The sequence below is a fragment of the Hyla sarda genome, chromosome 7, assembly GCF_029499605.1.
Source record: "Hyla sarda isolate aHylSar1 chromosome 7, aHylSar1.hap1, whole genome shotgun sequence".
Lineage (NCBI taxonomy): Eukaryota > Metazoa > Chordata > Amphibia > Anura > Hylidae > Hyla > Hyla sarda.
Genome location: NC_079195.1, coordinates 91,922,152 through 91,947,784, shown reverse-complemented (window position 1 = coordinate 91,947,784; position 25,633 = coordinate 91,922,152). Strand labels below are relative to the sequence as shown.

At 41.3% G+C, this 25,633-nt stretch overlaps 1 protein-coding gene across 1 annotated transcript in view; it reads right to left on the bottom strand.

Annotated features, from left to right (window-relative positions):
• Positions 1–25,633, bottom strand: part of PCDH15 (protocadherin related 15) — a 1,516,206-nt gene that overhangs the window by 145,587 nt on the left and 1,344,986 nt on the right. The window contains exons 29-30 of the mRNA XM_056530010.1: positions 16,570–16,785; positions 11,702–11,790 (exon numbers count right to left, since the gene is read on the bottom strand). Coding sequence (XP_056385985.1) covers positions 11,702–11,790; positions 16,570–16,785 — 305 coding nt within the window. The remainder of the gene's footprint in view (positions 1–11,701; positions 11,791–16,569; positions 16,786–25,633) is intronic.

Here is a 25,633-nt window from a genome sequence, read left to right as displayed (position 1 = left end):
GATATCTGTCCACAGAAGTAATCAGATTCTATATGCTCACCATGGGCAAGACCAAAAAGCTGTTCAAAGATGTCAGGAACCAGATTGTAGACCTGTGCAAGGCTAGAATGGGCTACATGACCAGCACCAAGCAGCTTGGTGTGAAGTCTACTACAGTCGGTGCAATGATTCGCAAATAGAAGAAAGAAAAAATAACTGTCAATGTCCCTTGTTGGGTTGCTCCATGCAGGATTTTGATGATCATGAAAACAGTGGGGAAGTCAGCCCATAACTATATGGTAGGATCCTGTAAATGATCTCAAGGCAGCCACCACCATAGTAACCAAGAAAACAACCTTAAACCTTACTGCCCGTAAAGTCCCCCTGCACAAAAAAGTGTACACACCCGTCTGAAGCTTACCAATGAACAACTGAATGAATACCTCAGATTGGCCTGTATATCTGCTTTAAAGGGGTACTTCACTGGCCATTGTTTGAAACATTTAGTTTTGAATGCTGTGTGCGCACTGCGGGGTCAGCCACGCCCTCTCAATACAAGTCTATGTGAGGGGGGTGTGATGGCCCCCTCCCATAGACTTGCATTGAGGGGCTTGACCTGACATCACAAGGGGGTGTGCCCGACCCCCCCCCCCCCCCCCCCAGCATGCGCATACAGCCCTCGGAATTAAATGTTCTGAACGCTGGCTAGTGAAGTACCCCTTTAATAAGCAGGGAGACTTTGGGATGCTGCAGGATTTCAGTCCTTCAGTGTGTTACCAATTATTTTTTTGGTGACGATAGTCCCAGCTGCCTTAAGATCATTAACAAGATCCTCCTGTGTAGATCTAGGCTGAATCCTCACTATTCTCATGCTCATCAAAATTTTCACAAGGACCGTGCATGGAGCCTTCGTCCGAGGGAGATTAACTGTTATTTTGTCTTTCTTCTATTTGTGAATCCCTGCACCAACTGTTGTAAACTTCTCACCAAGCTGTTGGCGATGGTCTTGTAGCCCATTCTAGCCTTGCACAGGTCCACAATCTGATTGCTGACATCCTTGATTGATTGATTGATTGATGGACTGATAGGTGTCTTTTATACAGATAAAAAGCTGAGATTATGATATTCCTTTTAAGAGAGTGCTCCTAATTTCAGCTCGTTACTTGTATAAAATACACCTGGGAGCCAGAAATCTTGCTGACTGATAGGGGATCAAATACTTATTTCACTTTATAATGCATGAAATGTGAAATGCATTTTTTCTGTATTTTTAAGTTGTTATTCGGTCTCTCACTGTTCAAATAAACCTACCATGAAGATTATACACTGATCATGTCAGTGGGCAAACGTAAAAAAACAGCAGGGGGTCACATTTTTCCTTCAATGCATTTGTAATTATCTACAATTGTAGGGATGAAAGACAAACCAATAAAATGAATGGTGAATTAAAGAAATTGAGCAAAACAATGCTAATATGGTTGAGCATCCAAGCTTTTATGCAATGTTAACGTATTACTCAGACCATACTACAAATGCCAATAAATACATGCCTGGCAATGCCACTCTACATTTCTATTAATTGCACAAACAATTACGTTAATATACACTGCTTGGTATGTAATGTTGCTTCCTTTCTTTGATTACTCTTAGTTGAATCCCACTGGTGCAACCATTTGTACCAGGGTGAACACAATACATGTATACCCCCTACATGTAGGCCCCCCTAAAGCTGCATTTCTTATTTCCTTTTCCATTGCTGCATTGTTTATTTCAGTATTGTCCTACCAAGTAATAGCATATGTATACCCCACACATATACTATTACTTGGTAGGACAATACTGAAATAAGCAATGCAGAAATGGACAATGAAATAAGAAATGCAGCTTTTTACTGTAAAAAGCACACAATAAATTATTTGTAAACATAAACAACTACTTTTACATTTAACTCCTTAATGACTGATGACAGAGACCGATATATCCTATATGAGCTGGTGCTAGCTCCCACATCACTAATTATCTTGTGGGTACTATCCTGACACAGGCTCCTGACACAGGCTCCTGACACAACTTATGGGATTGGCATTGCCTCCAACCCCAGCAGTTTAACCCCTTGGATGTGGTAGCCAATAATGACTGTGGCATCTAAAGTGTAAAGTGACACAGAAGATGAGCGCCGTCTTTTTACCTATCATTACCATGGGTCCTAATAGGTTACCTGTCCATGTAAGCAATTACAAGACATGACCCCGCACTGGAAACAAGTGCTTATCTTATAGATAGCATTTATTTCTAAAGCCTTTGCACAACTTGAGCACTGGATGGGGAGGGCCACACAAGCAAATGCTGGATAGTTTGTGTGGTCTTTTGCTACCATCAGTCATTGGCCACACATCTCCTATTACACAGGACAATATCATCCTATCTGGCCAATCAACTCCCTGTGTAATGGGACTCTAACATTGACATTTAAAATCGTTAAAATAACAATTAAATTGCTGCCCACAAACTTAAAAACCCATGGAATAAAAATATATTAAAATAATGTTGATTATTATTTACTGTATCCTGTATGGCACATTGCAAAACAAAAAACAAAAAAAAAAGTGGATTTGTATATTTTTACCTGTTCTTCCCTCTAAAAGAAATTATAAAAGTCAATGAATTAAATGTACCCCTAAATGGTACAAAAAAAACTACAAGTCACTCCACAAACAAACAGAAAAAAAAAATAAAAAAACAAAAACAAACTATGGCTGCCAGAATGTGATGATACAAAAGTTTTTTCCCCCCCAAAACAGGATTTAACTACAGTATGACCTACAACAGTAATACCATCTTAAAATGAAAAGGCTATTACGGTTAGAAAAAAACCTGCCAAACTTCTGGTCTTGCAAAGTGACAGAAAATAGTCTGCATTCCATTTTAAACCTCACATCCAATAAAAAAAAAAAAGAAGAACCGATACAGCAACAACAGACTCAAATTAGATGCAAATAGCTGAACAAGATAAGTTGTTCTGAGCTGTTATTGAGTATTAAAACAACAAGGACACTGTCGGCAGCAAATCCTAAAACTGTAGACCTCACAGAGATAGTTGGCAAATATAAACCTATATATGAAAAGTGTAAAAGATAGAGCTGTTTTAACACAACATGCCATTGTAACATTGCCAGGAAGGAGGAAAACTGTATGCTTTCATTTGGCAGGATGCTGTTCAGGAAGCAGTGACATGAATGTCAAGTAAAACAGAGGACATTAGATAGCGGGCTCATTTCTATCCCTACAATTCACTGGATTAGTGGAAAGGATTTTCTTTTTCCTCCTTTCATTCATTGGGATTGAGTCTAGTATAAAGGTGTATGTGCCGACTCATCATTTCAATCTTAACAACAAAAAATATTTTATGTGTAATTTTAGTTTAAGACCATTACACATAAATCTATAGTTGATTATGTCCCTTGGAGCTGCTTTAGCAAAAATTGCGAATGTATGAAATCCCACAGCCCCTATCCCTTCACCTCCAAGGGTTTTTTGCCCTCAATTGCTGTAAATAACTAATTCCTAAATGCTGCTGTAAGCACATTCAAGGCGGACCTGAAAAATGTGCAATAAAACAGAATTGCAAAAGCAACCACAATTGTGTTGTTGTTTTAATTCATCATTTGCATTATTGTTGCCAAATTTACAGGGAAAGAAAAATTACGCTTGCAAGAGCTCCAGGCAAGCTGAAATGACATGGCACTGGATATTCGCGTTACTACCTGGGAAAATGAAGAGAAGGTTGTGATACATCAAACTAAATCAATACACTACACATATGTGTATTTAAAGGAAAACTGTCAGATATTTTCTCCCACACTATCCACAGGTATTGGTGGATAGTGCTGGAGATGCTGATTAAAACGAGCCCTACCTTTGTCTGATCCGCGCCGCCGTTCGCCCGCAATTGTAGTTTTAATCTCTGTGTATATCCTGCTGTAACTGGCAAAGGCGGGGCTTCTGCGGGCTGACACTGACGTCAGTGCCGCTCATGAATATTCCTGTGGATAGTGCGGGAGAAAATATGTGACATTTTTCCTTTAAATACAAAAGCTGCATTGAGCTGAAGCCTTCTCTGACTCTGTAGTGAGAGATCCTGTTGGAAAAATGTATTTTATATATATTTTTTATGTCTCTTCAATTTTGACATGAAAGTCCAAACAACATCCACTGGTGTAATGTGTGTATGTGGTTCTGGCAGAAAGGTTAATTCCTCCTGTTTTTTTCTGATACATCCTTTGTTATTGTGATGCTACCCAGGCCAATCAGGGGACTTAGAAAACTCTTACACAGGGAGGTAAGTCGCAGACAGACTGAGGTTATATATCCCAGCTGAGAAGGGCGTGATCAGTCACTGAGGTCAGATGTAATTGACTTGTCATCTATCTATACTAACTACTGTTCCTTGCTATATTCACTCTGTGTATTCTGACCTTGGCTGAGTGACCTGACTTTGCAGGTCTGACGTCTCTTTATGTGTCTGTTTGTTTATTCCCTGTGTGTTGTTCCTAGTTTTGGGACTGTTAACCCATTGTGTCCTGACCTGCTTTTTTTACCTTCTGCACGGTGTTTATTTGTTGCCGTTGCTTTCACCCCCATCCCCAATTCAACTCCAGAAGTTTGTTAGCCGAACCTCAAATCATGCCTCTCTTATACTTTTATATGCACAGCAGGGATGTAATGTGTCCTTAAATAAGCGTCATATGTCCCCATGGTTTACATGTATGCAGGCTCTCTGTACATTTACTATTCCCTGAGGTGCAGTAATTAGTGTTAGTAAACTGACTATTTAGCTCATATCTTATTTTCCTTGGAATGAAAATACAGTGACTCCCCGACCGACGATGGCCCCAACATACGATAATTTCAACATGCGATGGCCTCTCAGATGCTTTTGTATGTCGGGGCCATCGCGTAAACGGCTATCTGTCAACACTGACTGCTTCAGCTGCAGCCGGATAGCGATTTACGGTGCCCTTTGTGCTCCGGTGATGGTCTCCTAACTGTCCTCGGGGCTTCAGAGCGTCATCTTCACGATCCCCTCCATCGTCGGAGCTCTCCATCGTCATCATCACGTCGCGCGCATGCCGTCCCGTCATCCAATAGGAGCGGCATGCGTGCGTAGTGATGTGATGACGGCGACGCAGAGCAGAGAGCGAGGATCCCGGGGAAGCAGAGATGTCCGGAGCGTCGGGGACATCACGGGGACGCGGTGGCAGCGATGGAGGGCGACATCCAGGGCAGAGGTGACGGTCCGGAGCAGCGGGGACAGGTGAGTACAGCTTCCTATACTTTACGGTGGTTTCAACAAACGATGGTTCATTTGGAACAGATTACCATCGTATGTTGAGGGACCACTGTATATCAGAGGGGAAATCTATATGGTACATGTCAGAGAAAAAAAATAATTAACCTAAACCCAGATTATAGACTTTTACACCAAACCATCAATCACCTTTAAAAAAAAAAAAAAATTCCAGACTAAGAATTTGGATTCATTTTTAACCAAATAATCATAAAAAAAAATAATATATATATATATATATATATATATATATATATATATATATATATATATACACATACACACAGGGTGGGCCATTTATATGGATACACCTTGATAAAATGGGAATGGTTGCGGATATTAACTTCCTGTTTGTGGTACATTAGTATATGTGAGGGGGGAAACTTTTCAAGATGGGTGGTGACCATGGCGGCCATTTTGAAGTTGGCCATTTTGAATCCAACTTTTGTTTTTTCAATAGGAAGAGAGTCATGTGACACATCAAACTTATTGGGAATTTCACAAGAAAAACAATGATGTGCTTGGTTTTAACGTAACTTTATTCTCTCATGAGTTATTTACAAGTTTCTGACCACTTATAAAATGTGTTCAATGTGCTGCCCATTGTGTTGGATTGTCAATGCAACCCTCTTCTCCCACTCTTCACACACTGATAACAACACCACAGGAGAAATGCTAGCACAAGCTTCCAGAATCTGTAGTTTCAGGTGCTGCACATCTCGTATCTTCACAGCATAGACAATTGCCTTCAGATGACCCCAAAGATAAAAGTCTAAGGGGTCAGATCGGGAGACCTTGGGGGCCATTCAACTGGCCCACGATGACCAATCCACTTTCCAGGAAACAGTTCTTCTAGGAATGCTTGGACCTGACACCCATAATGTGGTGGTGCACCATCTTGCTGGAAAAACTCAGGGAATGTGCCAGGTCCGAGCATTCCTAGATGAACATTTTCCTGGAAAGTGGATTGGCAGTCCTGGGCCAGCTGAATGTCCCCCAAGGTCTCCCGATTTGACCCCCTTAGACTTTTATCTTTGGGGTCATCTGAAGGCAATTGTCTATGCTGTGAAGATACGAGATGTGCAGCACCTGAAACTACGGATACTGAAAGCCTGTGCTAGCATTTCTCCTGCGCTGTTGCTATCAGTGTGTGAAGAGTGGGAGAAGAGGGTTGCATTGAAAATCCAACACAATGGGCAGCACATTGAACACATTTTAAAAGTGGTCAGAAACTTGTAAATAACTCATGAAAGAATAAAGTTACGTTAAAACCAATAATACGTTAAAACCAATCAAAATCCTATTGAAAAAAACATCAATAAAATATCACCAACCATTCCCATTTTATTAAGGTGTATCCATGTAAATGGCCCACCCTGTATATATATATATATATATATATATATATATATATATATATATATATATATATATATATATCAAAGGGGTTTTGGCAGGGAAAATATAGTAATCCATACCAACAAATTAGATTAATGGCCAATCAAGTGAAAATAGAAATTGTTGTCATTCATACAGTGGTTCTTTATTCTGACTTATTGAAGGGGTCCAAACACCGCTCCCCCCCACACACACACACACACTTCCCCACCCTATGATGTCTTCAGTAAGCTGCTTAGGGCTTTATTTTAGAACACTGACTCCAAAAGGTCTTCAGCAAACAATCCATCCAGACTTTCAATATGGCTGATAAAACCAGTCTAGTGTTGGTTAAGTAGAACTATAGGTCTTCACTTGCACTACACTCTCCAGCATATGCAAGAGTGAAGGTAACCAGTGTTGCAATCCCAGTCCTCCTAGCCCTTAGGTATAATTTTAATATTAGTAATTTTCTTTAACCAAACACTCAAAGTAATATAAGGAAACGCCAACACAAGAACAAAGAGATTTAGCACATAGATGATACGTACTGAAAACTGCACTCTATGGCCGACATTTATCATTTATCATAGTTTTTTGTGTCTAGAAAAGGTGTAAAAAAATGCAATCTGCTTATTTTGAGTTGCAATCCACTGATCTTGGCAATACACATTATATGGAAGGGTTTTATGAACTGCGCCTTTTTGTGAAAAGGTGCAAAAAAGGTGCAAAACCACTGAAAAGTCTCTGAAACTACACCAGCCCGGACTTAGCTTAGCTTTTTGGTGTATGTGAACAGAGAAATTTCAGAAAATGTGACCTGCACAAAATTTTTCAAATGCCCTGTGAACATTTAATACATTTGGTGCTCCTACACATTGCCAGCACACACAAAAAAAAAAAAAAGTGAAAAAAAAATGCTTCACTTACACCTACAATGATAAATGCCGGCCTATATACAGTGCTACTGAGTCAAAAGTCAAGAACCACCCAAATATTGTTCCGGTATAAAAAATAATGCTCAGAAATGTTACAGATATTTGAATGCTTCTCTCTCCTTAAGTTGGTTTTTGCCTTCTTGCTGCGATTCATTCTCGGCACCAGCTGGGTGAGACTTGGTTCTGTTATATGTGTTTGTATTGTTTCCTTGATCAAAAAAATACCTTATTTTGTACTCCTGTTCTATTGTTCTCATGTGTTTGTACTTTGAAAACTCAATAAAAAACAAAGTTGATATTTGAATGTTTCTGGACTTTTACCTTGGTATTTAAAAAAAAAAAATTAATGATTTACATTAAAATAGTATAAAAATATAATAAACATGTATAGTAAAGCAATTATTTTTCCCCCTTATATGTTGTTAGTACACAACTGCAAGTATACAGATGATCGCAGCAATGATTCATATCAAATCTGCTGCGGACCCTTAATTTATAAACCTGAATGACATACACCTTGCAGTGTTATCTTTTACATACACTCAACTACAGTATATTTCACTGACTTCCCCTATTTTAACTGTATGGGAGAATAAAGATAACTAAGATTTATTACTAGCATGTTGTATTATTGAGGACATAACTAGTAAGCCACACTTAGTTATCTCCTCACCGCTGAGAAGACATTTACTAGCTGTACGGGAGAGAGGACAGTGACTTAATTCTGCACGCATTTCACATCATGCAGCTCTGTCAGAGACTCACATACAGGAGCTAGTTTAATGTGTACACCTGCTTTAGCAATTAATAGAAGCTACTGCCAAATAGCCAACAGTGTAAATCCTGTAGAGCGATGGTTTGCAAGCAGTTCTGTAGATGCTTATATCAGAAAAACATCTAACTTATTCTTCCAGCGTGTGTATGGATAAAGAAAGGCTTTGAGTCTCTCTAAGTGAAAGGGGTATTCTAGCTTTACATATCTTATCCCCTGTCCAAAGGATGGGGCATAAGATGTATGATCACAGGGGTCCCCGCTGGGGACCCCTGTGATCTCGGTGCAGCCCTCGGCATTCTGTGGCGGACGCTGCCTCCGAGACTTCGCTGCCTCTATGGAAGACATGAATAGAGGGGCGTGGCCGTGACATCATGTCCCCATCTCGGAGGCAGTGCCCGGCACAGAATGCCAAGGGCTACACCGAAGTCACGGGGGTCCCCAGCGGCAGGATCCCTGCGATCATACATTTTATCCCTATATTTTGGACAGGGTATAAGATGTGTAAAGTCGGAATACCCCTTTAACTCTCTCTGTTCTTGTTGACTTATATGAAGCTACTCATAAAGGAATCCACAGATATTGCAGATGTTAGACTAGTTTGTCTTCAAGAAGATTAAACACAATTGTCTAAAGCACACAGTGATGACATCTAAGGCGAACTTACAGATGAACATTGTGCAAGTCCCCCTCATGTTACCAAAACAGCTCTTACCCATTGAGCCATGGACTGCTCAAGACCTCTGAAGGTTTAGGTTTTCTGTGATATATGGCATGAAGAACTTAGCAGCAGAGCCTTTTGGTCATGCAAATTGCAAGATAGAGCCTCCAAGGACTTGTTTCTCCTGCACAGACCACAGATGCCTGATTGGATTATGATCTGAGGCATTTGTAGGCCAAGTCAACACCTTAAACTGTTTGTCATGTTTGTCATGCGCTACCATTAGGGATCACCATTTCAGGGAAGGGTTGCACTTGGTCTATAACAATGTTAAAGGGGTAGTCCCGTGTCAGAAAACTGTATTTGAATAAAAATATCACCTCAAAATATCTCTTACTAATAAAGTGTTATCACAAATTGTCCTGGCTTCAGCAAGGTTAAACTTGAAATATCCCTGGCAGGAAGTTGTGTAGTCCCTTAATTTTAATGTGGTATTGGTTCCAGTTGCCCATCTCCTCACTCTCTACAAGAACTGCAAATTACCATCTGCAATCTCTGGAGGATTGGCTGGATCTTGCCTCTGCGCTTTAGTCCTGCACCCTCCGACCATTCTCTACAATTCACAACACCATTAACCTGTCATATACACATATACAACTTATATCTTCATTGGGCCATTTAGGGAAGAATGAGATGTGTTTATATCATGCTGTCTGATTATGAATAATGCCACAGGCTGAGGAGCAGACAGGGAATGAATGCAACTTCTGATTTAACAGCAATAGTCTGCTGTGTATACAAGGGCAACAACCCTGGGCTGGAAACTGACAGGACTGTAATAAAGAGCTAAGGGAAATCAATGAATTCTGGGAAATGTAATATTGAGCAACTGCTCATCCAGAAAGTTGTGAGAGGACATAGTAGGGGAGAGGATACGCACAAAACAACTGGATTCTAGAGCTTTCAGGTTTAACCCTTTTAGGTTGGTTAACCCCTTAAGGACCCAGGATGTATGGGTACGTCCTGGGTCCCGGTCCTGCTATATAACGCGGGGTCACACGGTGACCCCGCATTGCATCGTGGTGGGCCCGGCATCATAGTGAAGCCGGGACCCGCCTCCAATAGCGCGCGGAACTGATCGCGGTGCCGCACGCTATTAACCCTTTAGCCGCGCGCTCAAAGCTGAGCCGCGCGGCTAAAAACGAAAGTGAAAGTTGCCGGTTAGCTCAGGGAGCTGTTCGGGATCGCCGCGATATAATCGCGGCATCTCGAACAGCTGTAGCACAGGAGGAAGGTCTCTTACCTTCCTTCCTGCAGTCTGATCGCCGAGATCCAGGCTTGAGCATTCAATCGCCGAAAACACTGATTGATCCATTCCTATGGAGATGGATCAATCAGTGTAAAAGATCAGTTAGTGCAATGTTATAGCCCCCTATAGGAGCTATAATATTGCATTAAAAAAGTGTAAAAAAATAATTAACCCTTTCAAATATCCCTTCCCCTAATAAAAGTTTGAATCACCCGGCATTTCCAAGAATAAAAAAAACACAGTGTAAATAAAAATAAACATATGTGCTATTGCCGCTTGCGGAAATGTCCGAATTATAAAAATATACTGCTTTTTAAACTGCACGTTCAATGGCGTACACGCAAAAAAATTCCAAAGTCCAAAATAGCGCATTTTTGATCACTTTTTATACCACAAAAAAGTGAATAAAAAGTGATCAAAAAGTCTGATCAGAACAAAAATGAAACCAATCAAAATTTCAGATCACAGTGCAAAAAATGAGCCCTCATAGCACCTTGAAAACAGAAAAATAAAAAAGTTATAGGGGTCAGAAGATGACCATTTTAAACGTATACATTTTCCTGCATGTATTCACGATTTTTTTCTGAAGTGATACAAAATCAAACCTATACAAGTAGGGTATCATTTTAACTGTATGGACCTACAGAATAAAGATAAGGTATCATTTTTGCAGAAAAATGTACTGCGTAAAAACGGAAGCCCCCAAAACTTACAAAATAGTGTTTTTTCATCAATTTTGTCGCACATTGATTTTTTTCCCGTTTCACCGTAGATGTTTGGGTAAAATGACTAATGTCATTATAATTTAGAATTAGTGACGCAAAAAAAAGCAATCATATAGAATTTTAGGTGAAAATTTTAAAGAGTTATGATTTTTTAAAGTTAAGGAGGAAAAATTGAAAATGAAAAAACGGAAAAAGCCCGGGTCCTTAAGGGGTTAAGGAGCTCATGGAACTTCAGAGAGACCGGGAATTTTTTTTTGTGGCACTAATCGGGGAGAAGTCAAATATGGTGCGTACATCAAGATAAAATTCCTTTAATGGTTAAGGTGCACTAAAAATGAATGGTAGGTCTAAAAAAGCGGTTTAGTAATATAAACAGTATGGACAGTGCAGAAGGAATATTTTTCAAATGTTCTGTATTTCTTTTATCATGGTAGCAGAGAAGAAATCTGTTCATGTTTGTTCATGATGTGCTGCTGAAGAATCCCTTTAAAATGTCGTCTGTCCAGTGCACAACTATAGCATACAGTATGCTTGCACATAAAAAAGAAAGCTGCACTTTGCCATACAAACACAAAGACAAATCTCTTTGTTACCTTATAAGATTTTCTATATTTTCTTCCACAACTGTAGGAGGAACATTAGAAACGATAACTTGCATATCCAGCTGGTTGACCACAGAAACCTGAAAAGATATTCACAGAAAAATCAAGTGGAACTTCAGGCGGACTATCCCATTAGTACCAAATGTGATAAATGATTTCTCATTTCTCTGGTAGGCAATGCCATAATCTAATAATTTCTCATCACTGCTCGGAGCTGTGGGAACTAGAGAGTCTTGCTGTTCTCTTTTACTAAACACAACTTCTTGAAGTAAGAGCCACAGAATAATACATGCTTTTAAGTATTGTTAGCTTATGTGTATGCAACCACAGATTTTAGATCTGGTTTAACATTATTCTTATTTATCATTTTTGTATAGAATATGGAAGCCAGTGTTCACATTTTTATCATGCAGAATAGCAATTGTTTGTTCATTCTGCCTCTTGTAATGATATACTGTTTACATAGATCCCATTATTGTCAATGGGAGTAATGCAAACTGTATGAAACAGGCTTTGCTGTCCTTGGCTTCCTGCCACCTCCAGTGGCCTTAACCAGTCTGGAGGATAGGGTATCCCACGATCTTGAGATAGGTGTGGGTCCCAGAGGCAGGGCCTTCATCTGTCAGACATGAATGGTATATCCTGTGGATATGCCATAAATGTCCTAAATGAGAATTATACCTTTAAAGGGGTACTCCACCCCTAGACATCTTATCCCCTATCCAAAGGATAGGGGATAAGATGTCAGATCGCCGCGGTGCCACTGCTGGGGAGCCCCGGGATCCCCGCTGCGGCTCTGCGCTATCATTACAGCACAGAGCGAGTTCACTCTGCACGTAATGACGTGCAATACAGGGGCCGGAGCATCGTGACGTCACGGCCCGCCCCTTTCAATACAAGTCTATGGGAGGGGGTGCGGTGGTCGTCACGCCCCCTGCCATAGACTTGCATTAAGGGGACGGGCCGAGATGTCACGAGGGGCGGAGCCATGACGTCACGCGGCTCCGTCCCCTGTATCGCCCATCATTACGCACAGAGCGAACTCGCTCTGTGCTGTAAAGATAGCGCAGTGCCGCAGCGGGGATCCCGGGGATCCCCAGCAGCGGCACCGCGGCGATCTGACATCTTATCCCCTATCCTTTGGATAGGGGATAAGATGTCTAGGGGCAGAGTACCCCTTTAAATGGGCACTGTCAGATCCAAAAACCTTTTATATGTTTTTACTGATTAACTGTCTTTTTTAATATGGTTGTGTAATTAATATTTTTTTTTTTATATTTAATATAGAAAATGCTTTCTAAAAATCTCACCACTAGGGGTCCCCATACCTACTGGGACACTAACCAGTCCTGCTACAGCATTAGGCTGGTCCATGAGTCATGGACCAGAGATCACTTATAGACAAGGCTAAATGAGCAGACACACCAATTTCCTCCAACCACCACAAGGGAAGGACAAGCCCCGTTCCATTGAGAGGATTTCTTACACTGTGAGCTATTTTTTATAATAAATATTTGTGATGAAGGCATAAAAAATTAGATGTACATGGTCGGGATTAGGCACTGAGTAACATATTTTATTTTTTGTGGGGATCACCAAACTTTCTATGATAGTTTGCTTATGCCATATACACTATTGTAACATATTCAGAACTTTACAGGCAAAGTAAAACTTTTGAATTCTAAAGGATTGGATTTATGATGAATTCATAAAAATCTTCTGTTCTTAAATTGGAAATACAGCGATAGCTGCTTAGTTTTATAATTTCAAAACTGTAAACCATCAGTCAACATATCAATATGGATTACATCAGATTAACACAGCATGGTTAGTTTAAAATGTATTTAGCTTATGTTTCATCTTTAAAAAGAAAAAAAAATCCTATTTGTTTTAAATTACCCCAAACTACTTCCTTGTACTTAAAAGTGGCCGAGCAATAACATTTAATTTTTAGTTCAAGATTTAACTTTATACGAAATGACTTCAAACTCCCTCTAGGAAGATGGACTTCAAGAACGCCACTCTCAATTCCTAGGAATGGGATCAATGGCTCTGACAAGCAGCCCTCACTTAGGTAACACATGATGTGCTGTCATGGTACAAAACAAAATTACTTTTTTTAACCTAAAAGCTAAGTTATGCTTATAGCTCTGACTTTAAAAGAAATAAAAGGTTTCCCATCTTGAAAGGCTGTGTAAAACTTACAAATGACAACCTAATCCATGCATGTTTCAGAAGTGGGAAATGGCTGAAAATTGTGTTGGCATTAGATTTTAATTTTTATTACAGCATAACGCTGGTGACTTTTTGTTATTTCTATGGAAATTGGTATTCGAGATCTTTTCTTTCTAAAAACAACTTCAGCTAGTTCCTCCTTGGTGTTTGAATTAATAATGACTTTCTTTCCATTTTTTTCTATAAACTACAAAATTCCCTGGTAATTAAAGGGGTTATCCAGGAAAAAAAAACTTTTTTTTATATACATCAACTGGCTCCAGAAAGTTAAACAGATTTGTAAATTACTTCTATTAAAAAAATCTTAATCCTTTCGGTACTTATGAGCTGCTGAAGTTGAATTGTTCTTTTCTGTCTAAGTGCTCTCTGATGACACATGTCTCGGGAACTGTCCAGAGTAGAAGCAAATTCCCATAGGAACTGCACAGAGTAGAAGAGGTTTGCTATGGAGATTTGCTTCTAGACTGGGCGGTTCCCAAGACACGTGTAATCAGAGATGCCTTAGACAGAAAAGAACAACTCAACTTCAGCAACTCATAAGTACTGAAAGGATTAAGATTTTTTATTAGAAGTCATTTACAAATCTGTTTAACTTTCTGGAGCCAGTTGATATATAAATGTTTTTTTCCTGGATAACCCCTTTAAGGTGCTTAGGCCAGGTTTGTGGTGATAGGTTGCTTACCTCATTTCCTTCAGATTGAAAGGGGTTGCTATGAAAAGTTAACCCTCTTAGATGAGCACTGTCACTTTAAAAAACTTTTGACATCTTGTAGCGTCATGACAAATGATTTGATCGGTCAAGGTCTGAGTGTTCAGGCCAGGACTGATAGCTAGAACTAGCTGGGAGAAAAGCATGGTAAGTGAGACAAACTTTCAATATACCGTATTTATCGGCGTATAACACGCACTTTTTAGGCTAAAATTTTTAGCCTAAAGTCTGTGTGCGTGTTATACGCCGATACCCCCCCAGGAAAGGCAGGGGGAGAGAGGCCATCACTGCCCGCTTCTCTCCCCCTGCCTTTCCTGGGGTCTAGAGCACTGCTGTCGGCCCTTTTCACCCCCTGGTTATCGGCGCCGCTGCCCGTTCTGTCCCCCTGACTATCAGTGCCGGCGCCGATAGCCAGGGGGAGAGAAGCGGCGCCGACAGCCAGGAGGAGAGAAGGGGCAGCGGCACCCATTGCCGGCGCCGCTGCCCCGTTGCCTCCCCCCATCCCCGGTGGCATAATTACCTGAGTCGGGTCCGCGCTGCTCCGCTGCTCCAGGCCTCCGTCGTTGCTATGCGCTGAACGGCGCGGCGCATGACGTCAGAGCGCCGCGCCGTGCATAGAAACGATGCTGGTGCCCTTCAGCGCATAGCAACAATGGAGGCCTGGAGCAGCGGAGCAGCGCGGACCCGAGCAGCGCGGACCCGACTCAGGTAATTATGCCACCGGGGATGGGGGGAGGCAACGGGGCAGCGGCGCCGGCAATGGGTGCCGCTGCCCCTTCTCTCCCCCTGGCTGTCGGCACCGCTTCTCTCCCCCTGGCTATCGGCGCCGGCACCGATAGTCAGGGGGACAGAATGGGCAGCGGCGCCGATAACCAGGGGGTGAAACGGGCCGACAGCAGCGCTCTAGACCCCAGGAAAGGCAGGGGGAGAGAAGCGGGCAGCGACGGCCTCTCTCCCCCTGCCTTTCCTGGGGGTATATCGGGGTATACACGCGCACACACGCACCCTTATTTTATCATGGATATTTGGGTAAAAAACTTTTTTTACCCAAATATCCTTGGTAAAATGAGGGTGCGTGTTATAGGCCGGTGCGTGGTATACCCCGATAAATACGGTAAGTCTCAGTCATCTACACTTTTTTCTTGTTTATTCTGAACACTAGGACCCCGACCAATGACAATTTTTTCAGTGCTCTAGGACATTTCAAAAGTTGTTTTTAAAACTACAATTACACTTTAAAGAAGTTGTATAAGATCACAAAAACATAGTTGATTTCTACCAGAATAGTTAACACTAATATCTATAGTATTGCAGTTCAGTCCCATTAAAGTAAATAAAACTGAGCTCTAATACCAGAACCAACCTATGTTGGAAATTTTATACAACCCTTTTAAAGGAATATTCCTTTATTTTATTTTATTTTTTTTATTTATTTTTTTTGCGATTAAGTACCCTCATGTCGCAGTATGCATTTTGTACATTTACTTGTGTTTTCTGTCAGGAGTGGATCGTTCCATTTTGTGTATTTTCATACTGCTTTTCCCCCCAGGTTCAGGATTTCTCTGCATTTCATATTATTGTCATTGGCAGGATGTACAAGTGGGCTGCACAAATCAGAAGATCAAATATCATTTGTAGCTGCACAGGATTTTGGGAGAGGGTTGAGAAGACATTAACATGTAGTGCAGAGGAATTCTGAACCTGGAGGATAGGCATAAAAATACAAAAAAAGAGATGATCCACCCCTGACAAGTGACACAAGTAAATAACATGGCATCAGGGGCAAAATGCTTAACAGTATAAAAAAAAATAACTGGAATACCCCTTTAATTGCATACAAAATGGAACCAAATGTGAGTTCAGTTGTTCATTTCAGATGAGTATTCAAAATATTTTTACATATATTTGTACTTACAATGACATCAGCCTTGCTGCTTAAGCCCTTTCCATAGTCATCTGTTGCAACAACTTCAAATTTGAAATACGATCTTCTCATGTTCTTGAAGAGCATTGCCGTCTTGATGACCCCAGAGTAGAATTCGATAACAAAGCCTTCTTTCCCATCCTTAATTGGGGGCACATTCAATTTATATCTATTGCTGCTGAAGTTCCCAGTGTCTCTATCCGTAGTCTGAAATGACATTAAACATTTCGATAGATGAAATTTAGTTTCCAATATGTTTAATACAGCTATAAATCGATTAAAATAATTGATCTCATACCATTACAAGGGACTTTCTGATAAGGGTAGCCACATACTTTAATCTCCATCACTCCCATAGAAAGTAAACAGAGGCTGTGCTGCCAGTATAATAAAGCTCTTCTCTCTGGCGCTTCCTGGTTTGGTCACATGACATCACACATCCACTTATCCAAACAGTGGCTACAGCGGTGTAACTGCCTTAGCCACTGATTGGCTGAGAGGGCTTGTGACATTCCATCTCCGAAACCGGAAGCGCTGGACATCAGGTAGCAGAGCCACAATATTCGGGTGGCATCGCAGTAACGAGACAGGTAAGAGACAGTTCTTTTTGTTTACTTACATCCTTACGATCCATATTTTAGGCTGCACTACCCCTTTAATCAAACTTTTTTTTATATAGAATTACTAAATCCTTTTTTTTTAAATTCAGTAGTACATATACACATAATGGAGGTAAGAATGTTACACTACTTACTACAAACAGGTTTTATTATCATTGTATCTGTTTTTGCTTACTATTTATAGAAAAGATTCTAGATTTAGCTTAAAAGCATTGACTGTGATGATGTAAATGTTTCCAGTGAATCATAGAGGATATTTCTCTGTCAAGGAAAAACTAGCCAAATTAATTTCTGAAAAGAAAGTGCATTTATTTTTGTTAAAAATGCATCAATTAGCTTTATATACGGGCTGCTGGTAGTCCTGAAGGAAATTTAATATAACACAAAGAAGGGAAATGGCAGTACGCGGTCAATGTCTTGTGACATGGCTGCATCACCATAGGGAGTGACAAACCAGTAAATGTGCTAAATAATTAAGTAGCACTAGTAGAAGCTGGGGGAGTATGCTAGATGTGCCTTTTTATTGGGTACAGAGATTGTTAATGCATAAACCATCTGTGGCTCTTTGTTAACAATCTGGGGTGGTCTCTATTATACAATTAAGAGAATTAACATTAAAAAGTTCTAATTATAATACTTGACTTTAACCCCTGAAGGACGCAGCTTATTTGTACCTTATATGGGTACTCCGCCCCTAGCATCTTATCCCCTATCCAAAGGATAGGGGATAAGATGTAGGATCGCGGGGGTACCGTCGCTGGGGACCAGCGTTAGGACCCCCGCGATCTGACATCTTATCCCATATGCTTTGGATAGGGGATAAGATACTAAAGGCGAAGTACCCCTTTAAGGACGCAGCCCTTTTTTGCAAATCTGACCACTGTCACTTTATATGTTATTAACTCTGGAATGCTTTTACCTTTCATTCTGATTTTGAGAATATTTTTTTGTGAAACATTCTACTTTAACATAGTGGTAAATTTTCATCGTTACTTGCATCCTTTCATGGTGAAAAATCCTAACATTTTATGAAAATGTAGCTTTAAAAAAAAAAAAAAACTCTCTGCTTGTAAGGAAAATGGATATTCCAATTAAATTGTATATTGATTCACAATATGTCTACTTTATGTTGGCATCATAAAGTTGACATATTTTTACTTTTTGAAGACATCAGAGGGCTTCAAAGTTCAGGAGCAATTTTCAAATTTTTCATGGAAATTTCAAAATCTGAATTTTTCAGGGACCTGAGGGGCTTTCATGTTAGAAATACCCCATAAATTACCCCATTATAAAAAATGTACCTCTCAAAGTATTCAAAATGACATTCAGAAAGTTTGTTAACTGTTTAGGTGTTTCACAGGAATATCAGCAAAGTGAAGGAGAAAATTCTAAATCTTCATTTTTTACACTCGCGTAGAGCCATTTTTTAAATTTTTACAAGGAGTAAAAAGAGAAAAATTCCCCCAAAATTTGTAACCCCATTTCTCTCGAGTAGGAAAATACCTCAAATGTGGATGTAAAGTGCTCCATGGGTGCACTAGAAGGCTCAGAAGGGAAGGAGCGACAATGGGATTTTGGAGAGTGAATTTTGCTGAAATGGTTTTTGGGAAGCATGTTGCATTTAGGAAGCCCCTATGGTTCCAGAAAAGCAAAAATAAATAAATAATAATTGGCATAGTATTTTGAAAACTACACCCCTCAAGGAACGTAACAAGCCGTACAGTGAGTCTTAACAGTCCACAGGTGTTTGACGAGTTTTCCGCTAAAGTCGGATGGGTAAATGAAAAAGAAACATTTTATACTAAAATGAAGTTTTTCCCCAAATTTAACATTTTTACAAGGGGTAATAGGAGAAAATGCCCCCAAAAATGTATAACCCCATTTCTTATGAGTATGGAAATACCCATGTGTGGACGTCAAGTGCCCTGCTGGCGCACTACAATGCTCAGAAAAGAATGAGCAGCATTGGGCTTTTGGAGAGAGAATTTGTTTGGAATGGAAGTCAGGGAACAAGTGCGTTTACAAAGCCCCCATGGTGCCAAAACAGTGAACCCCACCCACACACATGTGACCCCATTTTGGAAACTACACCCCTCACAGAATTTAATAAGGGATGCAGTGAGCATTTACACCCCACTGACATTTGACAGATGTTTGGAACAGTGGGCTGTGCAAAAGAAAAATACCTTTTTTTATTTTCACGGACCACTGTTCCAAAAATCTGTCAGACACCTGTGGGGCGTAAATGCTCACTGCACACCATATAACATTTCGTGAGGGGTGTAGTTTCCAAAATGGGGTCTCATATGTTTGCAAACACACATAGCCTTCAATTCTGGACAAATTTTCTTTCGAAAAGCCTAATGGCGCTCCTTCTTTTCTAAGCATTGTAGTGCACCAGCAGAGCACTTTACATCCACATTTGGGGTATGTTCTTACTCAGAAGAAATGGGGCTACAAATTTTGGGAGGCTTCTTTCCTATTTTCCTTTGGGAAAATGAAAAATTTAGTGTAACACCAGTATTTTAGTCAAAAAAAAATTTTTTTTCATTTTCCCATCCAACTTTAACGAAAATTTGTCAAACACCTGTGAGGTGTTAAGGCTCACTATACCCCTTGTTACGTTCCGCGAGGGGTGTAGTTTACAACATGGGGTCACACGTGGGTATTTTTTTTGCCTTTATGTCAGAACCATGTCAGCCTCCCCTGTGCAGATGACCAATTTACGCCTCAAATGTATATAGTGCGCTTTCACTCCTGAGCCATGTTGTGCACCTGCAGAGCATTTTACGTCCACATATGGGGTATTTCCGTACTCAGGAGAAATTTGGTTACAAATTTTGGGGGTATTTTTTTCCTTTTACCTCTTCTGAAAATGAAAAGTATGGGGCAACATCAGCATGTTAGTGTAAGCCCAATGTAGTGAACCCGAGTACAAAAACACCCTATATGTGGCCCTAAACTGTTTCCTTGAAATACGACAGGGCTCCGAAGTTAGAGAGCGCCATGCGGATTTGAGGACTAAATTAGGGATTGCATAGGGGTCAACATAGGGGTATTCTATGTCAGTGATTCCCAAGCAGGGTGCCTCCAGTTGTTGCTAAACTCCCAGCATGCCTGGACAGTCAATGGTTGTCTGGAAATGCTAGGAGTTGTTGTTTTGCAACAGCTGGATCCTCCATTTTGGAAACACTGCAGTACGACACGTTTTTCATTTTTATTGGGGAGGTGGTTAGTGTAAGGTGGTGTATATTTAGTGTTTAACCATTTATTATGTGTTAGTGTAGTGTAGTGTTTTTAGGGTATATTCGCACTGGCAGGGGTTTACAGTGAGCTTCCCGCTAGGAGTTTGCGCTGCGTCAGAAAATTTGCCGCAGCTCAAACTTGAAGCAGGAAACTCTCTGTAAACCCGTCCTTGTGAATGTACCCTGTACATTCACATGGGGGACCAACCTCCAGCTGTTGCAAAACTACAACTACCAGCATGCACTGACAGACTGTGCATGCTGGGAGTTGTAGTTTTGCAAAAACAGGAGGCACACTGCTTGGAAAACCTTGAGTTAGGTTCTGTTACCTAACTAAGTATTTTCCAACCAGTCTGCCTCCAGCTGTTGCAAAACTACAACTTCCAGCATGTACTGATCGCTGAAGGGCATGCTGGGAGTTGTAGATATGCAACAGCTGGAGGCATGCAATTACAACTTCCAGCATGTTGAGACAGCCGTATGCTGTTTGTGCATGCTGGGAGTTGTAGTTTTGCAAGATTTAGGGGGGCACGGTTTAGAGACCACCGCACAGTGATCTCCAAACTGTGGCCCTTCAGATGTAGCAAAACCACAAATCCCAGCATGCCCAGACAGTAAACTACTGTATGGGCATGCTGGGAGTTGTAGTTTTTGCAAGATCTAGGGGGCCACAATTTAGAGACCACTGCACAGTGGTCTCCAAACTGTACCCCTCTAAATCTGGCAAAACTACAAGTCCCAGCATGCCCAAACAGCTCTCTGGGCTTGCTGGGAGTTAAAGTTTGGGAACATCTGGAGGGCTACGGTTTGGAGATCACTGTGCGGTGGTCTCTAAACCGTGGCCCCCTAAATCTAGCAAAACTACAACTCCCAGCATGCATCAACAGCAAACGGCTGTCTCAACATGCTGGGAGTTGTAATTGCGTGCCTCCAGCTGTTGCATAACTACAACTCCCAGCATGCCCTTTGGCGATCAGTACATGCTGGGAGTTGTAGTTTTGCAACAACTGGAGGCAGACTGGTTCGAAAATACTGAGTTAGGTAACAGAACCTAACTCAAGGTTTTCCAAGCAGTGTGCCTCCAGTTGTTGCAAAACTACAACTCCCAGCATGCACAGTCTGTCAGTGCATGCTTGGATTTGTAGTTTTGCAACAGCTGCAGATGTTGCTGGCAACAACTCACTCTTCCGTAGTCAGCAGGATCACTGGGCAAGCTGGAAGATTGCCGCCCTGTAAGTGACTTCTGCCGCTGCCACCCACATCAAGGTTCCCCTGCTCTGCCCGGACTACTGTGGGAGGGCACAGTGGGGGAATCGAACTTTAACCCCCCCACCCCTGATCTGCAATTGGTTGGTCGCTTCTGACTGACCAATAGCAGGGATAGGAGGGGTGGCACCCCTGCTACCTCACTCCTATCCCTCCCTCCATCCCTGATCCCCCTTATTTTCCGGGTCACCAGAGCCCCGTATGAGCTGGAAACGCAGCAGATCGCCGGTCTGAATTGACCAGCGATTTGCGGCGATTGCCGATATAAGGGGTCTCAGGACCCCCTATGCAATGTGCCAGGATGCCTGCTGAATGGTTTCAACAGGCATCCTGGTCCGGACCGGCTAGTGGCAGGGACCAAAATTCCCACGGGCGTACCTGTAGGCCTGCGTGCTTAATGACTCAGGATGCAGGGCGTATGCATATGCCCTGTGTCCTGAAGAGGTTAAAGAATTCAGAACATGGTAAATAAAAGGATGGCAAGTTTTTCCAAAGATATTACCCAAGTAGCAGTGTGTAGTTGGCATAGCTGTGAAATAAAAAAAAAATAAAAAACATTGCCACTGTCAACAAAACCTTCTCTGCTCCGTAGTGAGGAGTCCAACAAAATTTTTACAAGAAGTCGGGAAATCATACAATGGTGTTTTTGGTCACTTCCTAAAAAGTCTTTCAGAAATTAAAGTGATACTCCAGGGAAGTCAACTCATCCCCTATCCACAGAATAGGGGATAAGTGTCTATTCGGGGTTGGGGGGTCCCATCTTAGCTGGTGATTAACTGAGTGGGTCATCAATACCGCTCATCTGCAAGAATGGGGGCCAAAGCATGCTAAGGACCCCGTACAGGAGATTGTGGGGGTCCCAGCATTCACTTCCAGGCAGTGGAAGAGAGAGTTGGTGGCTGATAACTATAAAAAAGTATACTAAGCTATTGTCTGAGCTAGTGATTGTGTGTCTGGTTACAAGAGTGTGAAGTATACAAGTGAGTGTAATTAAAATTAAGGGAATACTGTAAGAAGTATTGTGAGCATTGAGTGCATTTCTGTGAGTTTTTTTTTCCTTTCTCTGTCCAGAAGGAATACATGTGGTGAGTGGGTGGAGTAGTTAATTAATTAGCAGCTGATAAATTGTAGCTGTTTGCAGCCAGCTATCCTTTGCTTTCACTTCCAGGCAGTGGAAGAGAGAGGTTGTGTCTGGTAACTATAAAAGAAAGCATACTAAGTGATTGTCTGAGCTAGTGATTGTCTGTCTGTATACAAGAGTGTGAAGTATAAAACTGAGAGGGACTTAAAATTAAGGGACTTTAAATTCAGGGAGTTTAATTGAAATATTTGATTGATTTTTTTTACTGTTACTTTTTGCAATCCTCAAATCTAGTATGGCTTCCATATTGGAAAAGGCAGTGCAGTGTGCATCTTGCACAATGTATGCAATCCTTGAACAGCAGTTTTGAGGGTGCATATTGTTGTGCGAGATGTGTGCGAGTTGTTCGTTTGGAAGCCCAGATACTGGATCTAGAGGAGCAACTGGCAACACTGAGATGCATTGACAACTTGGAGAGGAGTCTCCTGCTCACTGAGCAAGTACTCTCTGGGGTAGAGGTGGGGGAGGATAGTGGGACGGAGTTGCAGGACAGTCAGGCAGCTAGCAGGGTTACAGTTAGAAAATGGGGTAGAGGGGAAAGTGTCAGGGAGGCTGGTTGTCAGATGAGAAGGATGCCATTTCAGAGCTAGCAGTACTGCAGCAGGACTCTGCCTCTGACCACCAGGAGGATGTCTGTTCCAGTAAGGAGGGAAGGAGGAGTGCAGGGCAGGCTAGACAGGTACTGGTAGTGGGGGACTCAATCATTAGGGGGGACAGAAAGTGCGATCTGTCACAAAGACCTGGATCATCAAACAGTGTGTTGTCTTCCTGGTGCTGGAGTTCTGCACATCAGGGATCTGGTTGACAAGTTGCTGGGTGGGGCTGGAGAGAACCCAGCAGTCATGGTACATATTGGCACCAATGACAAAGTAAGAGGTAGGTGGAGTGTCCGTAAAAATGATTTCAGGAACTTAGGCCGCCAGCATAAGGCAAGGACCTCCAAGGTAATATTTTCTGAAATATTACCTGTACCACGAGCCAAACCAGAGAGGCAGCGGGAGATTATAGAGGTAAACAAGTGGCTCAGAAGCTGGTGTAGGAAGGAGGGGTTTGAGTTCATGGAGAACTGGGCCAACTTCGTTGTTGGATACCGGCTCTACCGTAGGGACGGGCTGCCCCTCAATGGGGAGGGTGCAGCTGTGCTTGGGGAGCATATGGCTAGAAGGGTGGAGAAGTGTTTAAACTAGGGACTGAGGGGGGGACCTACAACGTAGAGGGGGAAGATAGTGTAGATAGAGAGGGGGGACTTATTAATGTACCTGGGGGTGGAATGGAGGGAGAGGTTAGAATAGTTGATAGGGATAGGCTTCATAGGAAGAAAAAACATACACCTTTGAATTGCATGTTGACCAATGCCAGAAATCTGTCCAATAAAACAGGAGGAACTGGAGTGGTTGCTGTCTGAGGAAAATTATGACATAGTGGGTATAACAGAGACTTTGTTGGAAGATAACTGTGACTGGGCGGTCAACATACAGGGTTATAGTCTCTTCAGGAAGGATCGGACAAAATGGAAGGGGGAAGGAATTTGTCTTTATGTGAGATAGAGTCTGAAGGCCGCACTGTGGGAGGATATATGGGAGGGCAACGATAATGTGGAGGCATTATGGATAGAAATATATGGAGAAAAAAATAAAAACATTCTGATAGGGGTTTGCTATAAGCCCCCAAACATAATGGAAGAGACAGAAGATCAATTACTGAGGCAAATAAAAAAGACAGCAAATCAGAATGAGGTGATAATAATCGGGGACTCTATGGTGATATAAACTGGGAGACTGAGTCCTGTGAATCTCATAAAGGAAAGAGGTTTCTAACTATAGCTAAAGACAATTATCTGTCCCGAATGGTGCAGGGCCCGACCAGAGGGGGCACCCTACTGGACTTAATATTAACCAACAGACCTGACAGAGTAACCAACGTGCAAGTAGAAGGTCACCTAGGAAAAAGTGATCATAATATAATACATTATAATTTGTTCTTCAATAAGGGAATCTCTTGAGGGGCCACAAAAACAATGAACTTTAGGAAGACAAAGTTTGATCAACTCAGAGAAGCTCTTAACAATATAAATTGGGATCATGTCCTCAAAAACAAGAATACTGACACTTAATGGGAGACTTTTAAAAATATCTTAAATTCTCACTGTAAGATGTATATACCTTAATGGAATAAAAGGGTCAGAAATAAAAGAAAACCAATATGGATGAATAAAAATGTTAAGGGGGCAATAAATGACAAAAATAAAGCATTTAAACTACTAAAAGAGGACGGCAGTGAAGAAGCATTAAAAAACTAGAGAGAAAAAGTGTAAAATATGTAAAAAACAGATAAAAGCCACAGAAAGACTCGCCAAAAGCCACAGAAAGAATTGCCAAAAGAGAGTAAAACTAACCTCAAAATGTTTTTAACTATATAAATATCAAAAGGGTTAAAAATAAAAGTGTAGGCCCTTCAAAAATGAGGAGGAAGAAATTATAAAAGGGGATCAGGAAAAAGCTAATATATTAAACAAATTATTCTCCACTGTATTCACAGAGGAAAATGAAATACCAGGTGAAATACAGTGAGATAAAGTAAACTCTCCAGTACAGGTCACCTGTCTAACCCAGGAAGAAGTACAGTGCCAGCTACAAAAAATCAAAATAGACAAATTGCCAGGTCCAGATGGCATACACCCCCGTGTTCTAAAAGAATCAAGTAATGTAATAGACAGACTCCTATTTTTAATATTCAAGTACTCTATAGTGACAGGGAAGGTTCCCCAAGACTGGTGCATGGAA